The sequence below is a fragment of the Thermobia domestica genome, chromosome 7 (assembly GCF_964235325.1).
Source record: "Thermobia domestica chromosome 7, izTheDome1.hap1.1, whole genome shotgun sequence".
NCBI lineage: Eukaryota > Metazoa > Arthropoda > Insecta > Zygentoma > Lepismatidae > Thermobia > Thermobia domestica.
In genome coordinates this window covers 192,689,737-192,708,097 of record NC_137460.1, presented here as the reverse complement: position 1 = coordinate 192,708,097, position 18,361 = coordinate 192,689,737, and the positions used below count along the sequence as shown (strand labels likewise).

The 18,361-nt window shown below is 34.6% G+C and overlaps 1 protein-coding gene across 1 annotated transcript in view; it reads right to left on the bottom strand.

Moving 5' to 3' along the window:
* LOC145689454 (uncharacterized) overlaps nucleotides 1–17,779 on the bottom strand; it is a 32,938-nt gene extending 15,159 nt beyond the window's left edge. The window contains exons 1-2 of the mRNA XM_081763615.1: nucleotides 17,733–17,779; nucleotides 6,189–6,311 (exon numbers count right to left, since the gene is read on the bottom strand). Coding sequence (XP_081619741.1) covers nucleotides 6,189–6,311; nucleotides 17,733–17,779 — 170 coding nt within the window. The remainder of the gene's footprint in view (nucleotides 1–6,188; nucleotides 6,312–17,732) is intronic.
* Between the last annotated feature and the right edge of the window lie 582 nt (nucleotides 17,780–18,361).

Sequence of the window (18,361 nt, the reverse complement as noted above, 5' to 3'; positions counted from 1 at the left end):
CGTTTTATAATAAAACTCGGCTGGTCCTGAGACTAATGAGTTTTTTCTTCTTCTTAATTCTCAGTTCGGCCCTGGAAATTTTTCTTTCACGTTTCTCGATTTTCAGCTTTCTCTTTTAAACTCCCAATATTCTCTTCTAACTATCACGTCATCGATAAGTTATGTTCTTCTCCCTACTCCTCGCTTTCCTTCCACATTTCCTTCTATGGCGGTATTGTCCAATCCAAGTAGCCTTTCTACGAAGGATGGTGGCCTGAAGCGTCCTCTTCTCTCCTATTCGTTTTAGACGTCTTCGTTTGCTACTTTTTCTGTTCATTTTTTCTTCTCCATCTTCCTCCAACACCACATTTCGAAGCTCTCTAAATATTTCTTCACTAACTTCCGTAATGTCCAAGTCTCTGAACCATAAAGTGCAATGTTCCATATATAGCACTTGACCAATTTCTTGCTTAATCCAATATTAAGGCTGCAAGTTAAGAGTAACTTTTTCATGTTGAATGCTTCTTTGGCTATGGCAATTCTCGACCTGATCTCCCTGGTGTAATATGTACTTTCGTCAAAATTCCTACTAGATATTTGAAATGGTCGATCCCTTCAAGTATTATTTTGTTCTACTCTGACCCGTAAGGACGAATTTCCACGTGATATTCTCCTGATTTTCGATTTTTTGATGTTCATTTCCATTCCATATAGCAGCCCTGCCCACGGCGAGCAGATAGTGGAAACTCTCCTCGTGAACGCTCACGAGCATTCTACGAGCAAATACCATTGTTCGTGCTTCGTGGATCTTCGGGTTTTGTCCTTAGAGGAGCGGAAGTGTTGTCAACCTTGGCGGTAATCACTAGCTTACCAAAAAAAAAAAAAAGTATGTATGGTAACTGATTGCCATTTAGTGTAAAGTGTTTTTTACAATGCGGTAACCGTTAACTATAGACAATACAAACTTGTAACAGCAATCAAATGATAAACTATGTACGTTCCTTTTCTTCTTTTTTCTTTCCTTTTGTTAAAGAGGGATGTGGGTTTGTTATATCCGAGTGAGGGTTTGTTATATTATGTTGTTTCGCTTTTTAGGAAAAGAGATAATCTGTTGATAAGAAAAAACTGTAGCACTTGTTTGTAATTATCTAAGTATATCTCCAGAAAATTAGCTTATGCATGTATGTGTGTACGAATAGGCTTAGCAAGGGGTTGGTTGTGGAGATTAGAAGCCACTATTACACTATCAATAGGAAGAATAGTATTTCTTACTCCACTTTTAAAGTTACTTTGATCGCAAAGAATCAAACAAAATATTAAGAGAGCCAAAGAGATTTTCCATTTTTAAGTGTGACCGTTAGTGACTGCAATTAGTTTTTTTTTTTTTTTTTTTAACAAGGAGTGTCTTTTTAATAAGGAAAAATGTATTGTCCCTGGCTGGTTGCTTGCCGGTGGCTTGTTAAAAGTGAAAAAGAATGTTAAATCATTTCAACGACTGAAGCTACACGCTTGTCTTTCTTCGATAGTTACTGACTGATTTTGAAAGTCACAATGTTGTAGGCCTACTGTAATAGCGTAGGCCTACTGTAATAGCGTAGGTCTACTGTAATAGCGTAAATTCGAAAGGAAACGTTCCAACTGAATGATACGAACAATTATTCCCAATGTCTTGAACATGAAACGTGGGTTGCACGGATAACGCTTAAAGTAGGCTGGACTGCACTGGAATTTCCTTCCGGCAAATTAGTGTTTGGTCGAAACTCGGTTCTTCTGTGTAATTGTCTCTTAACAACATTTGAACATTTCTTTTAGATAATAATAACTAACTAACTCTATGGTCTATGGAACCCGAAGGTTCAATGCCGCGTTTACAAAATATTTCCACTAACTTATGTCCTTAGCCAACTGGATCCAGTTTCTACTCTGTACTCTTATTTCTGCAAGATCCATCTTAATATTGTCTTCCCATCTACGCCTAGGTCTTCCTAGTGGTCTTCTTCCAATTGGGTTTTCAGTTAAAATTATGAAAGCGTTTCTAATTTCTTCCATTCTGGCTACATGGCCTGCCCACCTGAGCCTTCTACACTTCATAACCCTAATAATGTTAGGTGAGCGGTATAAACTATGCAATTCCTAGTTATGAATTTCCTCCAATCCCCATTTTCATCCCTCTTTGGTCCGAATAATAATAATAATAATAATAATAATAATAATAATAATAATAATAATAATAATAATAATAATAATAATAATAATAATAATGCGTATTATTATTATTATTATTATTATTATTATTATTATTATTATTATTATTATTATTATTATTTTCAACCTCCCGTCGTTCTCCTATCAATCTAGCAACGAAAGGCGTTTACAACTTAGCAAACGTGAAGCGAATGACAAATTACAGACCGAGTGCTAATGTAATACAACGTCACGAATTGTGTAAGCAAGCTAAAGAGGTCTGAAACAATTCGTTTCCGATTTTTGCAGTCGTTTTTACGTCTGTAAGATGACATGTTTAATATTAGTTTCTTTCTTTCTTTCTTTCTTGTTCATTTGTTAGTTACTTCAACGCTAACTGTAACCTCTATCATGCGTCTTCCTCAACCAAAAAACGTACCAATTTTATTTCCTGCAGTGTTTTCGCGTCACTGCTTTCGAAATGGGGAGGGGGAGAGCACACCTGCACATTTCACGCTTGCGTCTGCTCAATGCATATCATCGTGCGAATTTCTGGCCAGGCTTGGCCATAGGTTTTTTGCCGTCATGTGTGGTTGGCAACACTTATCGGATGCAGTGGAAGAAGCGAAGCTAGCAGCACCTGTGCTCACCTGTTCTTATCTTCGCTCGTGCCCGCTCACGCTTTGGCTCCGGGAGCCAATTCATGGACAGGCCTGCCATATAGTTTTCCAGTGTTAACTACTTTCTCAATCATCTCCTGTAGTCCTTCTTCGGTTCTAACTATAATAACCGTATCATCTGCAAACCTGATCTTTTTAATGATCAGCCCTCCAATCTTGAAATCTCCAATTCCTGTTAATACTTCCTTCATTCACCATTTACTATTAATGTTGAATAATTAAGGCGACATATTACATCCTTGTCTGACTCCTCTTCCAATCTGCACACTATTGGTTTCTCCTTAATCCAAGCGCATCTTGACTCGTTGTCCCATGTACAGGTTGCGAATAAGCCGTCGGTCTCTCCAGTTGACCCCTGTTTCTTTAAGTATTTGCAAAAGTTTCGTCCATTCGACCCCATCGAATGCTTTTAGCCAGCCTATAAAACACAAACACAACTCTTCCTTTTATTTCCAGAACTCGTTCTGAAATAATTCTCATCAACCCAATGACATCTCTGGTGCCATTTCCTTCCCGGAATCCGAACTGATCTTCCTCCAAGATCTCTTCTATCCTATTTTCCAGTCGAGTGTTCAGTATGAGCGCAATTATCTTTCCAGTGTGGGAAATAAGGCTAATGGTTCTATGATCGCTGCACTTCTTTGTTTCCTTTTCTTGGGTAATGCAATCATTGTAACATCAAGAAAATAATTTGGCCATTCTCCACTCAGGTAGATCTTGCTAATAGGGCAAGTCAGTACTTTCAATGGATTGTCTCCTAATCCCTTGAGCAAATCTGTTGGTATGTCGTCGTCTCCAGTGGCCTTCCTCTTTTGCATGTCCTTGGCGGCTTGTACTACTTCACTTTTCAAATACTGGAGGAGTTCACTTTTCGCTGTACTACTCCACTGTCCTTTTTCATTATCATCCACCTCTTCCTCTGCTTTAAACGTAATAACTTTGGAGCGGTTCATCTGCTCATATAGATCTTTTATGTATTCCTCCCAAATTCTAAGAATTATTTGATGGTCAGTGACTACATGGCCTTGTAGATCTTTGATTCCAAATATGCGTATGCATTTGTTAGCTTTCCCTCCTAATTCATGTGCTTTCTGAAACATCAGATCATATCTGCCGCGCCGTCAAGTTCCATTATTTCTCCATATATCTGTTCCATGCACTTTTCTGACTTTGTCCGTCTCTCTTCTCAATTCATTATTCAGCCTTCTGTATTCCTTGATATCCGTGCTTTTCTCCGTTCTACGTTCTTACATATTCTTAACCTTTCAGTACAGGGTTGTGTTTGAGAAGCACGCAGCAAGCAGTAAGTATATATTTTTCTGTTTTTCTTTTCAACGGATGACAGATAGATACCATTGTGTCACTCAGTGTACCTTCCTTTACGATTGCAGAGAGTCAATTGCTCATATTTGAATAGTTCGTGCTGCAGAAGAAACGAGAAATTTGTCCGAAAACAGTTGGAATTGGATTTTTTGGATGATGATTCAGACTCTGATCCCTCTTTTCAACATGCTAGTTCCCAAAACAGTGAACCTGAGCTTTAAAGCCGCCAAGGTTTTTATGTTCCGAAGAAAGGGAGAAGTGTTACTTTCGTCAGTGTACCACTATGACAATATTGATAGTGAAAACTGTGATAATAGAAAACCTGAAATTATAAGATTTTACGACAGGACGAAGGGACCGGTGGATGCGGCAGATGTAATGTGCACAGAATATGACGTAGGCAGAAATGTAGGCAGATCACCAGCGTTTTTGTTTTATATACTGATGAACATTTCTTGAATAAACGCCTATATTGTGTTTCAATCAAATACTAATCAAGAGAACTCTTTATCAAGAAGCAAGTTTGTCAAGAAGTTAGGACATAGTTACCAAATAAATGAGGGAAGAGCTTAGCTGCGTATCTGCCGCGACACATCAGGAGCCCACTGCAAGACTACCAGGTTTTATACCGTAACAAAGGAAGACCCACTGCAAAGGAAAAAACGGAGATGCTGCAACTGCAAAAGCAGTGGAACATGGCTTTTCTAAGTTGTGCAAAAAGTAGCTGTGCCTCAAACAATGCGCAATGCTATGAGCGGAATGAATTGAAGACAATTTTTGTGGGTGAAAATGTATCATTTTTGACCTGTGGTTCAAACAATACACCGCACACTTATAAGCCTCAATACGTTTGTTTATGTTAACACACATTATTCTTAATATTTCATGCATACAACCAGATGCAATTTCTCGGAAGTCGTAATTTTATGGCATAAGATTTAATTGCATCCGTTACTAATAAAGTAAAACAAACATGTTTAGAACATAAAAATGTTGCGTTTTGTGTTTTGAACATTATCAACAATTAACACATGTGTCCTTTGAAAAATAAAAGCATTTTATTTAAAAATGGTCTTTCATATATGTTTAACTTAATTAGATTTTGTGGTGCTTCACAGGCACAACCCGTGCACTCATGTAACAACATTCTCACCCGTGTACTGAAGGGTTAAGCATCGCTTCAGTTAACCATGGTTTTGCGTTGCTTTTTCCATCTTGCCAGTGTTGTTGTGGAGTGTGTCAGGCAGAATCTGTTTAGCTTTTGCTTAACTACTTTCTACATTATCTACCATATTGCCAATCACACAGAAGTTTTCTTCAAACTCTTCTTTCACATCACTGTTCATATTTCTTATTACTCTAAGCTCAATTTTCTATTTCTCCTCCCACATTTCTTGATTGTCTTTAACTACGTTTCCACTTCAGGTCTTTAACTAGGTCTCCTCCTGTCACTAGGAAATTGTATTCCAAATCTACTGTATATCCGCTCCTGGTAGTGTCTTCACGTCTTGTACACTATTCCTAAAGCGTTGCTTCACAAGAACGTAATCGATTTGGTATCGTTTCTTATCACCTAGACTTTTCCATGTGTACCATTTGGTTTTTCTTTACTTAAGCCACTTGTTCGTCACCACCGTATCATTTTGTCTACAGAAGTCGATAAGCATTTGGTCCCGTTCATTTCTTCTACCTCCTACCACCTTATTTGCGGCTCCTTTTCCTACTACGCTGTTAAAGTCTTAAATTACTATGGCGTTGACCTTACCTCTTCCTTCCAGATGCAATATGTCATTAGTCTCATCATAGCTACTTCTACTTCATTGTCATCATGGTTGTTTGTTGGCATAGCTTATATACTTGTATAATCACAATATCGTACCTCAGACACAATAATTTTGTATAAATAGAGAACTTACAAATTATGGGTAGCTTTTTGTTGAGCATCACATGTTTTAAATTTTATATATTATAAATAAGCAATGTTTTATATGTGCTTGTAATAACTTTAAACTGATCTCTTACCTGCCTTGCTTTGAATTTAAAACGTAGCAAATTTCTCCGTTTGATACTACTTGAACATACAGTGAAGAACATGGATACTTCACACCATTAATAGAACAGTTTTTACGAATGTCGCTGATCTCTCTGAAATTAAATAAAAAATATTTTAGATTTCTTATGATAAAAAGTTCAACACATGTGAAAATAACTCTTGAGAATTTTATAGCAGTTTGTAACGTTTTAATTGATATTTCATTGTTGTAGGAAATACTCAATGTGACTTCTTTTATGCTTCATTTTATTTCTAGTGTTACGTCTAATTAATGATATATTTACATCCTTCTGAATAGTGATATTACTACTGTTATTGCAGTGCTCACTTCTAATATTATACATCATAAGATAAAGTTGCAATCTAAGTTCTTGTAGTTGCAATCTACGACAGAAATGTACACTTTTAAATATAAACTTTATTTTACTATAATTTGTGTGTGTTTCAAGTATGTGGTGCACTATTGTGGCTATATGAATAGCATCTCCACTTTTCACTTAGGAGAACATGGTTTGTTTCCAGGTGGGAGCTTATGTCGTTCAAATCACTTATGTCTATGTCTATCTCTTAAATACCCTCGCTGCTGGTAGGGACGCTAAATTCTAATCTGATTTTCTATAGTAATCATCTCTCGTTCTTGATTTTTTCCCCTGAATTCGATTACACTTGTCAAATGAGTTAAAATTCTTGGAAACTTTACTTTATTCCACAAAGTTCATCGGTTCTTGGAGCTTTACGTTTTGCTTTCACAGAAGTCCTTCAATATTATGAATCCATGTTGCTTCATATATATGTATTGTTCAATAGATTTTGTCGCAAATAAATTTCGACTTTCTTTGTTGCTCTTCTTCTACTCGGACATTGAGTCTTAGCACCTATGGTTATAATTCATTCAAGGTGTTAGAAAAAGAAATCTGCAGGTTTCTTTCTTTTGCAACGTTTTTACTGTTGTGGCTGCTGTCTTCTAATCTGTGAACTTCATGAAATTCTTTTCAAATGCATCAAGTTCCATACAGAACTGTCTTATCTTATGAGAAATTCGTTATTACAGTTAATAACACCTCTTGTAAGGACTAGCTCAGGAGAGTAATGCTCCCGGGAATAGGAACGAAAAACACAGTTCTGATTGGTTGGCGTTATCCATTTCTTGCCACGTTGCATTCAAATAGCAGGAATCAAACAACTGTTGTTGTCGGGCTTCGTGGCCGAGTGGGCTAGCACTGACGGCTAGTAATGAAAATCTGTTTCGGCGTGAGTTCAAATCCGGCCCGAGGAAAGTTTTTTAAACATTTTTTTTTACATTTTTATAACACTTTTTGAATTAAAATAATATGAAAATAATACTCAAAAAGTGATTTACTCACTTTTGTGCAGATAAGTAGTAGTAGGAATGGGTTAGAAGCCCCGTAGGGCTCGTTTTGTTCCCCTTGTACTCCTTTGTATAACTTTTGTGACCAACATAAAACAACTTTTTAGGATAGCGCGTAAAACAGCTGGCTAGAGTAGCGCGCGAAAAAAACGTACTTCCGGGAGCATTACTCTCCCAAGCGGGTCGTCTCTTGTAAACCTGGTCAACAGACAGCTTCTCCTTCCTACTTGATTGCAAGTAGTGTTGCCAGCTCATGGCTTAAAAGTACAACTATAGTTGAGTGGTAGACATATTCTGATATTTAATTTTGCCACTATTTCAGCAAGAAGTATCACTCACTAAAATTATTATACATCCAAATAAAATCTGTCCTACAACTTGGAATCATTGTTATTATACTTTAGAATTTCAAAAAGTAGCAAAGTTTAGTGACACTTGTACGAATAAAGATTTATTTAACGGGACGCAAAGATCACTGACGCATGTGGTTCCCAGGTGCCTTTTCCTGAAGGAAGAGGAAAAGTACTCGACAACACCATTCTCTTCTACGAGGAAAGGAGTTCTACTTTCAGAAAGTTTCCACGGAATTTATTTGTTTATCTTTATTTTTAATTATTTATTTATTTTTGTATGTGTGCTTTAAATCCAGCGAAGTTTCAACATTCAATGCACAATTAACGAAAAATTAGGGGAACCCATTTGTTCCTTTCAATGAATGGTCACACGAAGGTCTGCAACTGGAAGTGCCCTTTCGGTGGAGTATTCCGAAAGACATGCTTGCCACTGCTAGGTGAATATTGAATAGTAATCGGCAAGCCTAAATTCCCGTTAGCCTAGGATTATCACATAAAATTATGGAATGTCAAGGTATTCTTTCAGTAAAAATATAACTCTTCATTAAGAAAAATAAAAATTCTTCATTAATTTTTGAAAAAATCTTTTCTTCCTTAAACTTGTGTTGACAGTGTTGAAGCTGTCTCGTTTTAAACCAGAAAATCCCTTCTTCAGTCTTTGCTCAGGTTGTCTTCGGTTCTAAAATAAGCCGGCGCCAAATGTAAGGTTAGTTTTAATACATTAAGGTCTTATATCAGATCGCCAAATGTTATTCATAACACATTAGTTCTTCTGTTCTGTTGTCGCGTTTTGCAAAAGTGAACACACTCTTCATTTCTACTAAGAGTAAGGTAACCGACTGGGCGCAGTGTTAAGTGAAAAGAAAGCTTATCCAGAATAATTTTAAAATAAAATTGTTAATATAAATGTTTTAGAATGTATAACAAAAATATTACAATTATCCTAAAAAGAAATGTAATGAAATGAGTACTTACAAGCCACGTACAAACTCCTCTAAATAACAAGATGAACCAGCGAAAGATAGTGTTTTGTTTAAAGAACTATCCTCTTCCATTAAAATTTCGTAGACGTTTGGGTTATAGTAATACTTGTCCCAAAGACAAAAGCATATCCAACCAGCACAAGCAGCGAATGCCAGCCAGGTTATAATCCACAAAACACTAAATAAAAAAAGGGTGTCATTTTTTTTACTTTTACTAAGGTTGCTATGTATTAACAAAAGAGACACTGACCAAAGCTTAATACCCACTTTATTTTAAATTATAACTTGTAACTGTTTCGGATATCTAGTGTTTCGGATTTAAAATAAAGTGGGTATTAAGCTTTGGTCATTGTCTCTTTTGTTAAAACAATCAATACAAAGCCATGAATAGTCTTGCTATGTATATTTTATGTCATTTTCTTTTTTCAAATGTTTCAGTGGTAGAGCGTTCACCTCTGGTGCTTGGGGTCCCTGGTTCGTTCCCAGCTCGCACCGTGTGAACTTTGTGGTGGACAAACACCGTGCTCGGAGGATTTCTCGGAGTTCCCTTGTTTCCTCCCAGTATCTTCATTCCACCATTTCATTCATTTCTCATCAACGTCTCCTTTAGCCTAACCGCCATAATCCTGGGACGTAAGATTTCATTTTTTTCTTTTTTTAAGTCTTTTATTTTCAAAAGATTAACATTCTGAATATTCAGATTGAATATGTGATTTATGTTACCGTTTACGAATGGATCAATATTACAAGAAAACCTATTTATTGATTACAATTGTTAAGTTAGTAACAATAATCAGCTAAATACTTCACAACGGTTTTATAAATGCACTTGGATACCGGGAATTGGAACTTTGATGTATAATAAAGGAAATTACATAGAACCTTAGACTAAGCAAGATATTAACATTATAAATAAATAAATAAATATTCAGGTATGGTAGTTGTAAGTAAATACTATGTCGTTAATTATGTGTTATTGTAATATGTTTTATTTTTTTTTTACAAAATAATGAAATTTTGAATAATTGATTTTCTTCTGTATCATTATTTTAATAAGGTATAAAAGGTGATCACAATTGTAACTATTTTTTTTTAATTCAGAAGAAAATTGCTGGAATAAACATGGAACCAGTGATAGTGGGAAAGACGAACAATTTTGTGATTCAAAATTAATAAAACAGTATGTACAGTTATGCATCAAAAGTTTTGTATATATTATAAACAACGTTTTGCCAAAAACAACTCCCGTTTTTTATATAATTATATTTTTTTTTTAAGTTTTCAGCAAAAGGAAAAATTTCTAGCAAACATATTTTACATATTTCTGTTCAGCATCCATACAATATAATTAAATTTGAAGTACAAGATTTAAATATTGCTTAACCTTAACTCTCAAGCCGAATTCAATACTGAGAAATCCTACTACCTTACATTTAACATTAAAATGTCACTCCAAACAACAAGGCTATTGTGTATTCAAACTTGCAGGTGTTTTGTCTAATCTTGTGCATGATTTTCCTGTCATGAAATAACTGAGCAGCTCGGGCAAACATAATGGTATGTAATATTTAATAATTTTCAAATAAACTGGAAGAGAAGGTTGACCATGCAATTGAATGCAACTTCACATATCAAAAAACCTTCCTCTGCTATCTACAGGTAGATCCGAAACTACACGACTTGCATACTTGGATTACAACTCATTCCAATTAAGAACTCAATTTCACCGGGAAATAGTGTTTACTATTATGTTCATTTGAACAGTTCAATTGTAGATTTTATCATTTATGTCCCAAAATTTGCATAGAAGCATCAATTTACATATATATCATGTAAACAACGGAAACTTTCCATCGATGTACGTCAATAACAAATTTCTCTTATTGTCTTACTATTTAAGCCAGCAAGTGAGTCAGTGTAGAAATAGTCCAGGGAATATAAGTTTGAATAATCGAAGTTCATAAAGTCAAAGATTAAAAGTACGAACCCAGTCCTCTTTTAGGATGACTATCATCAGGGCCCGGATTTTTATGTGCTAAAAACTTTAACATATTTTTATGTGCTAAAAAAATATTTGCTAAAAATTAAAAAGTATTTAACAAAAAGTAACAAGGAAAACTATGGAGAAACGCCCAACATAAGAAGAATAAATACGGTGCTCACCAATGGTTCATATTCATCAAGTGTCGAAATTCCATGGGCATTGCAATGAATAAAAAACATCTTTGCCAAGTTGTCCATCGTAAAGCCATACCTATTATACGTAAGAATGCCTTACATTGAGAAAAGGAACGTTCTACATCATACAATGTTAACCTCGCATATTTGAAAAGGGGCACATCAAGAACATTCTCATCATCAACATCACTTGTGTTTTGGCCTTCCAACACACCAGATATGTTACATAGGGTTTTATAGCCAATTTTTTTCTCAAATTAATTCTTTTTTTTTCTTACGACTTCAGGTTTTGATGCACATAGGACATTTAGCTTTCTTTAACCGAAGTACCCAATAGATCTACCGTAGTTTCTACTTCCTTTATAGAGTGAGTCAATAAACTGAAAATGGCAGATATGAAAGCCAAGTTACATTTTAAGCGACTGTAACTTACTAGATTTTGAACAATTTCAATGGATGAAGCATCGTTTGAGTGTAGTTTAGTTCATACAGATACAAATTATTCAAAATTCTCCGTATAAAATAGTACTGCATTAAGCTAGGTACTCCACCGCGTAATTACAGATGTTGACCGGAATTTGTTTCTTTGAAAAATTGAATTCTAGTTGGCGATTTTACGAAAAGTTTTTTTTTCTAATTTGACATTAAGTTGTCTACTTTAGCATAAAGGGATCGGATTTTTTTACACAATAGATATAGTGTGTACGACACACGTCACGTGAATCATATTAGGGTAGCGCACAGAAAGAGCTTCACCAGCTTTCCTCATATAAAAAGCACCATCAGTCAAGAAAAGGAAAGCATTGTCATATTTCACACCATTCGGCCACAATATATGCAAAAATTCATTGAACAGCTCGGTAATTGTTCATGATTCGTGACTGAAAATTCTTTAAAGTTTTGCATGAAATGTTGTTCGGGAATTTGTTTGATAATTTGTCAGTACCAGTACACCTACTATAACATTTTCCACTTTTCTAACACTAACAGAATCACTAGTTGTATCAATGATCACCCACCTTTTTCGATTTTACGTACGGATCTAATGTGTATTAATGTTTCTTCACAGCACTAGAGTAGAAAGTTTTCGGAAGCGTTGACTCATCTGGAGGACTTAAGTTCGTATACTTGGTAAGAAACTTTCGCAGCTCGGGATTGTTTATCATATACAGGAGTATATCAGCATGCCATTATGTACCCTATTCTTTTCATTATTCTTTTTCGAGAAAAAGAAAAGAACAATTTGTTGTGAAATTTAAGGTAAAATAACGGAGAATTGTTAAAAATATGTATTTATTACACAAATGTCCAAAATATTTATTTACATAACTTTTATTTAGAAAATATGTATTTTTATACGAAATAAAATTTGTAATTCACACTTGAAGACTCTTAAATCGGATAACAGATTTTGTTTTGGGCTTGTACGTGTTCAGGAAAAAAAAAATATGTTTTTACATACAAATCCTTGTACTGTATGGGGCGGAAACGTGGACATTACGTAAATGTGAAGAAAATCGACTGGAAGCCTTCGAAATGTGGGTGTGGAGAAGAATGGAAAGAATTAGTTGGGTTGAGCGCAAAACGAATGAGAGAGTGTTAGAAATGGTGGGTGAGAAAAGAACACTTTTAGATATTATTAGGAAGAGAAAGAGAAACTGGTTGGAACATTGCCTAAGAAGAGATTGTATCATGAGGGACGTCCTAGAGGGTATGGTTTCAGGAAAGAGAGGGAGGGGGCGAAGGAGACTACAATTAATGGATGATATAAAAACAGAAAGATCATACGCGAAGACGAAGAAGTTAGTGGAGGACCGTGGAACATGGAAGATTCTCAGCTGCGGCAAGTGACCTGCCAATAAAGGCAGAATACCTATGATGATGATGACATACAAACCCAGGCCTTAATTATCATAACATGCATACTCACGTTTCTCTCTGATGTTTTCTTGATAAGCAATATTTTCTGAAAGCAATTCCAACCAAAACTCCAAATCTTGACAGTTGAATTTTCAGTAGCTTAGTCGAACGAGATGACGTGATATTAAAATTAAAGGATACCAATTCATCCGCATATGTTTCCATACTAATAATGTGTGAGTTTACATGTTAATTAAGAAACTATAGTGTTGTATACAGAGTGGAAACAAAGTCGCTTTCTTCAAAACAAATCAGGAAAGAAAAGAGACAACTAAACTTTTCTCTCTGTACTAGAACTGGCAGTACTGTGTCCCTTAGTATGTCTTGGACTTCTAACCATGTTCTCACACATGTCTTGTGTACGGGTTGTTTACTGGTACAAGTTATGTCGAGTGTTGAGATGAATCGCAAATTCACAAAGGAACAACATGTTCTCGTACTACAAGCTTGGTGGAAACAGAACAGAACAAAACGTACTGACAGCAGACTTCAGTAGAAATTTCCAGATGTGGATCCACCATCACGTCAAGCCATAAGAAACCTAAAGTAAGTTCGAGGCTACAGGTTCTGTTCATGATCTACCGCAAAGCGTACAACCACGTGGTGTATGAAATGAAGGAAACGTTGAAGTTTTTGCTTATAGTTGTGAATCTAGATCGAATAAGTCTACCAGGTGCCCATATCATCTACATCTCATATACGTTTTAAGGACCATCTTGAAGGATTTGAAAGTGAAATAATACCGGCCATAGCTTCTACACATATTGTACGAATGAAATCTTGACCAGCGTTGTAAGTTTCGTGAAATGTTTCTCATTCGGAATAAGTTCATAAAGGCCTCTGGTAACGTAAATTGTGAACAGATGAGGCATTATTCAAAACGAACAGAAGCATAAAAAAACACAATTGTGTTTATTGGAGTGATATCAATCTATACGAAATTTTGTTATGTGCATATAAAAGTTAAAGGACTCTGATGTCACTGTTTGCAGTGGTATTTACAACACAGATACGAAAATACAAGAAACAATACTAATACAATAAAAAACAGCGTTCAAGTGACAAAATTTAGTTTGGTGTTGTGAGGGGTTTTGTGTGCCTTGGCAACTATGAAATCATTTGTACCAACTTTCAAGTCTACTTAGGAGATAGGATTGCAGATATAGTGAGGGACAAAAATACGATCAAGCCGCCATTTACTTTGGAACAATAGCACTTGATAAAACAATTGTGTTATCCTTAAACTAGTATACTAGAAGGGACAAAACTTCCAAGTTGAAAGAGAACATTTCTATCAAACTAAAGTTAATAATTTTAAAATATTGGGGACTAATCACTTCCTTTTGACGTCACATATAATAAAGATGTGTGATTTGAACAAAATTTATTCGTCATGGCCTAAGGAATGAAAAGATCTGATAAACAGCGAAACCATTCCTTCAATATATTTTTCGACAGAAATTTCATTTCGTCTTATTCCTAGCTTAGAGAACATGAAGACCATTTCTACAAGATTTAAAGTTTCTTGACAGTTCGGGCTCCTTTCCTGTATTAGGTGCCACCTTTGGTGAACTCTATCTTACTTCATCTATGATACATAAGATCATTCATACACTTACAAATTCCTATGTCAAACTGATTATCGTGAATATTGTGATTATTGAGGAGGGTCAATGTTCTCTTTCTTCTCAGTGGTCACAGTTTGCACAATCTCGCTTCATCTGCAAACTCAAGTACATGAAGAAGAATTATACAAATTTCTACTTTGAATGTCTAATTCTTTGCGATTACCTAGAGAACAGCATAAATCCTTCAAGCACCTCCTACTGCCTTAATGTATCATTTCGTGAACCAATCTTCTAAGAGTAAGTCAAATAACATTCACTATATACTAGAGGTTTGCCCGGCCCGGCCCATTAATTTATAATGTGAGGCCCAACCCGAGTCCGAAATATGTTTTAGCCTTTAGGCCCGAGCCCTGCCCGAGTTCGTGTGATAATTAAATGAGCCAGAAATAAGCCCGAATTACGGAAACTTAACAATGAGCGCAAAATTGCACTTTTATTTACAGCAATTAGAGGCTTAAGTTTAAAGTAGTGCTTTAAAGTTGTTCAGAAAGAACGGCCCGATAAATATTGTTGTACAGTATATTTACAAAATTAGGCCCGAAAAGGTCCGAGAAATATGGTTGTGTATTTAAAAATTTATGATCTGAGTCCGTGCAGACCTCTACTATATACTACTTCCCTTGTAGGTAGATGTCATTTGCCGATTTATGTAGCAAGAGAGAGAGAGAGAGAGAGAGAGGTTTGCTATTCGATTATTTCGATGTACAATTTCCATTCCTTACTTTATATATACTTAAATGAATGTTTAGATATAAATTTTGAGCTACAAATTTGCAGTTATTAATTTCATGGGAGAAAAATACTGCGTATGATTTTATAAAATGTTTCATATGTAGATCTGAATCCTCAATAAGCTATTCTTGTGAGTGAAGTTTCCATCTTCAGCATTGAGCAGTACAACTTACTATGCGTAATTTCATTACACTATTAACAACCAAAGGAAATGTGCATAATATTAAGTCTTTTGTTACAAATTTAATTATTTTACGTGAACATTAAACAAAAGTGTTGAAAATATATTTCTCAAAACGGCCTGTTCAAAGTCTTAAAATTTTGAGTATGCAGAAAATGGGATATACACGACTTTTTTTACAGTATTTTGTAGGACAAATCTTTTTCCGCATATTTATACACATTCAAAGTAATTTTCTGTAAATTAACACAAATTTATAGCACCTATTCAGTGCCAATTATGAATACTGCAATAAGAACAATTATTTGAAACATTCTGTTAAATTCGATATTCTTATTTTTTACCTTGAAAGTTTGTGGAGAGAAACAGCTTTTTTGTAGTTTCTTCATCTATGGTTGCGAAAGTCTGATGACTGTGACTGTGGATTATATCCATCTTCCTCAATAAAATGTTACTTTGTTTATTTTTTTAAAATGCAGTAGTAGTTAGTAGATTTTGTTTGTACTAAGATTTGAAATTCACAGGCTTATAGTATCTAGTATCTATTATGTAATATTTGAAATATATTATTTACGCAACGAAATTTCCAAGTTAAACATTTTCATTAACCTATCTGAATGGAGCAAAAGTACAAATTGAATGCGCAAAACGCCCCATGTTCGAAATGTATAACAAGCTCAAGTTGAATAAAAATATTAGAAATAAATCAGCGTAATTAATCATCGTCACTCGTGAGGATGATGTAATCAGCTAAATGTAATCGTTACCACACGTTCTGTATTTTATGTTAACAAATCCTACGTTTTCAAGTTAGGAATAGCATGATTCGTTAAAGTAGTAAAGGTTAAGTCAAGTAGTAAATACACTACCGTAAAGCACTGAGAAAGGGTTTTTTTAAAGTCATTCCGTAGAGAACAAAATTTACCTACATTTTCTGTACATGTTTATCCGATCTGTTAAGTTAAGGTTTCTGTTATTAACGTTTCGGAAGTTCCTAAAAACGTCTCCGAATGGAATTATAGTTTTACTTAAAATTAGATTTGGTAACAATAGGTTATTTGTTCATCGTATGATATATTAATAGCAATTCCCTTATAATAAAATGTTGTATTTGATTTCTAGCTATTTTATCAGCATTGCCATAGAAAGATATTTAACTTGTTATTTAATATTTTGATAGACATGTGGAACTTCTTCGACAAAGCTTCAAAATAACACTATATCTTTATGTTGTAATTTGCAATTTTTATTTCACTTGTGACGTCTTTTATATATAGACGTAAATAAGGAGTCCTAAAACTTTCTGTAGACTATGCTTTTATCCAAACATGTGATGACTGCCAAACTATTGTGTTCTCTCAAGTACAAAATAAAAGTGTAGAAATAGTTTCGTAAAAACTTTTCTTGTGTTATAAATGCTGCCTTACTCTTTCTGATTGGAAAAAGGTTTATTTCATACTGCAAAGAATTATACAATCTGAATCACTCTTCAGTTGCTGTATGTGTTATTACGTGACTCGACATGGTCAGATGTATAAGGAAGATTTTTTTAAATTATAATTATTTCAATATAATCGCCTTGTATAGTATTGTATATTATATTATTAATGTTTTAGCAGCTCTTGTTGCAGCAAAGAAATGTAGAAAAAGATATTGGACATCCCTTCACTTGAGATTTTTTTTCCTTGTTTACTCATCACTGATTTAAAATTAAGTAATTTAGTGAACTCATTAAAAGGAGTATTGAGGTACTCGATATGTCTATTTACCGCACGATCAATTTCTAACTTTTTCAAATTGCATTATTTGTTGTGATTTAATTTCCAACACATACATAGCAACGATAAACTATTCATTCCTACTAACCATAGAACTGGAATTTCGAATTTTGTTCTCAACTTATTCTATTATGTTTGGACACTTTTATTTTTATGCTGTTTTTATTGTAGGGACATCTATATTAAAGTAATTCTATGATAACTATAATATTTTTAAAACACTGGCGCCTAGTGTATGTTTCAAAGAAAGTACTGTCACAAGTGTATGTAGAACAATTTGGTATTTTCGTTAGATATAGAAATCATAAACAGTCAGAGATTACTGAGTATGTTCGAATTTTCTCCTTATGGTCAACAGTACACATGGAAGTATAGAAGATGTTAATCTTACCTCAGAAAAATGTTAGGAGCCTCTACGATCTGTTTCACTCCATCCATTGTTGAATATTTGGCAGGTTTCGTTATAAGTTCTTCAATTATAGTTTGCATCAAAGAACGAATGTTTCTAAAAATTGAGAACATTAGTGTTTTGTTTATTATCGAAGCTAATCATGCATTACTTGGAAGTTAATCATGCATAACTAATCATGAGCTAATCATGCATAACTCATAACATTACGAACTACTTATGCTATTCCAACAGTGATACAATGCAAATAACTCCATAATATGTTATTGTATGTTTCAATAATGTACGAGAAATGCTCAAAGTATTTGCAATATTATGCTATATTGCTAGAAAATGAATGAAAATTACTTTTTGAAATTCAGAAATATATCGCATACCCGGTGGAAGAGTACTAAAACTCAAAAAATAGAAATTTTGAGTTATCATCGCTTAAAAGAGAATCGAGAGAGAGAAGTATTTTCGCAGAAACGTAACTAAACACTAAATGGCAGAAATACTAGTATTCCAGGGAGCGATTTTGATAGAATAAGAAACTTTAAAGGCCATTTTCCTTGAAATGTGTATCTTTGACTTGTAACAGACTTCCACCGGATGTGTGATATGTGATTCTA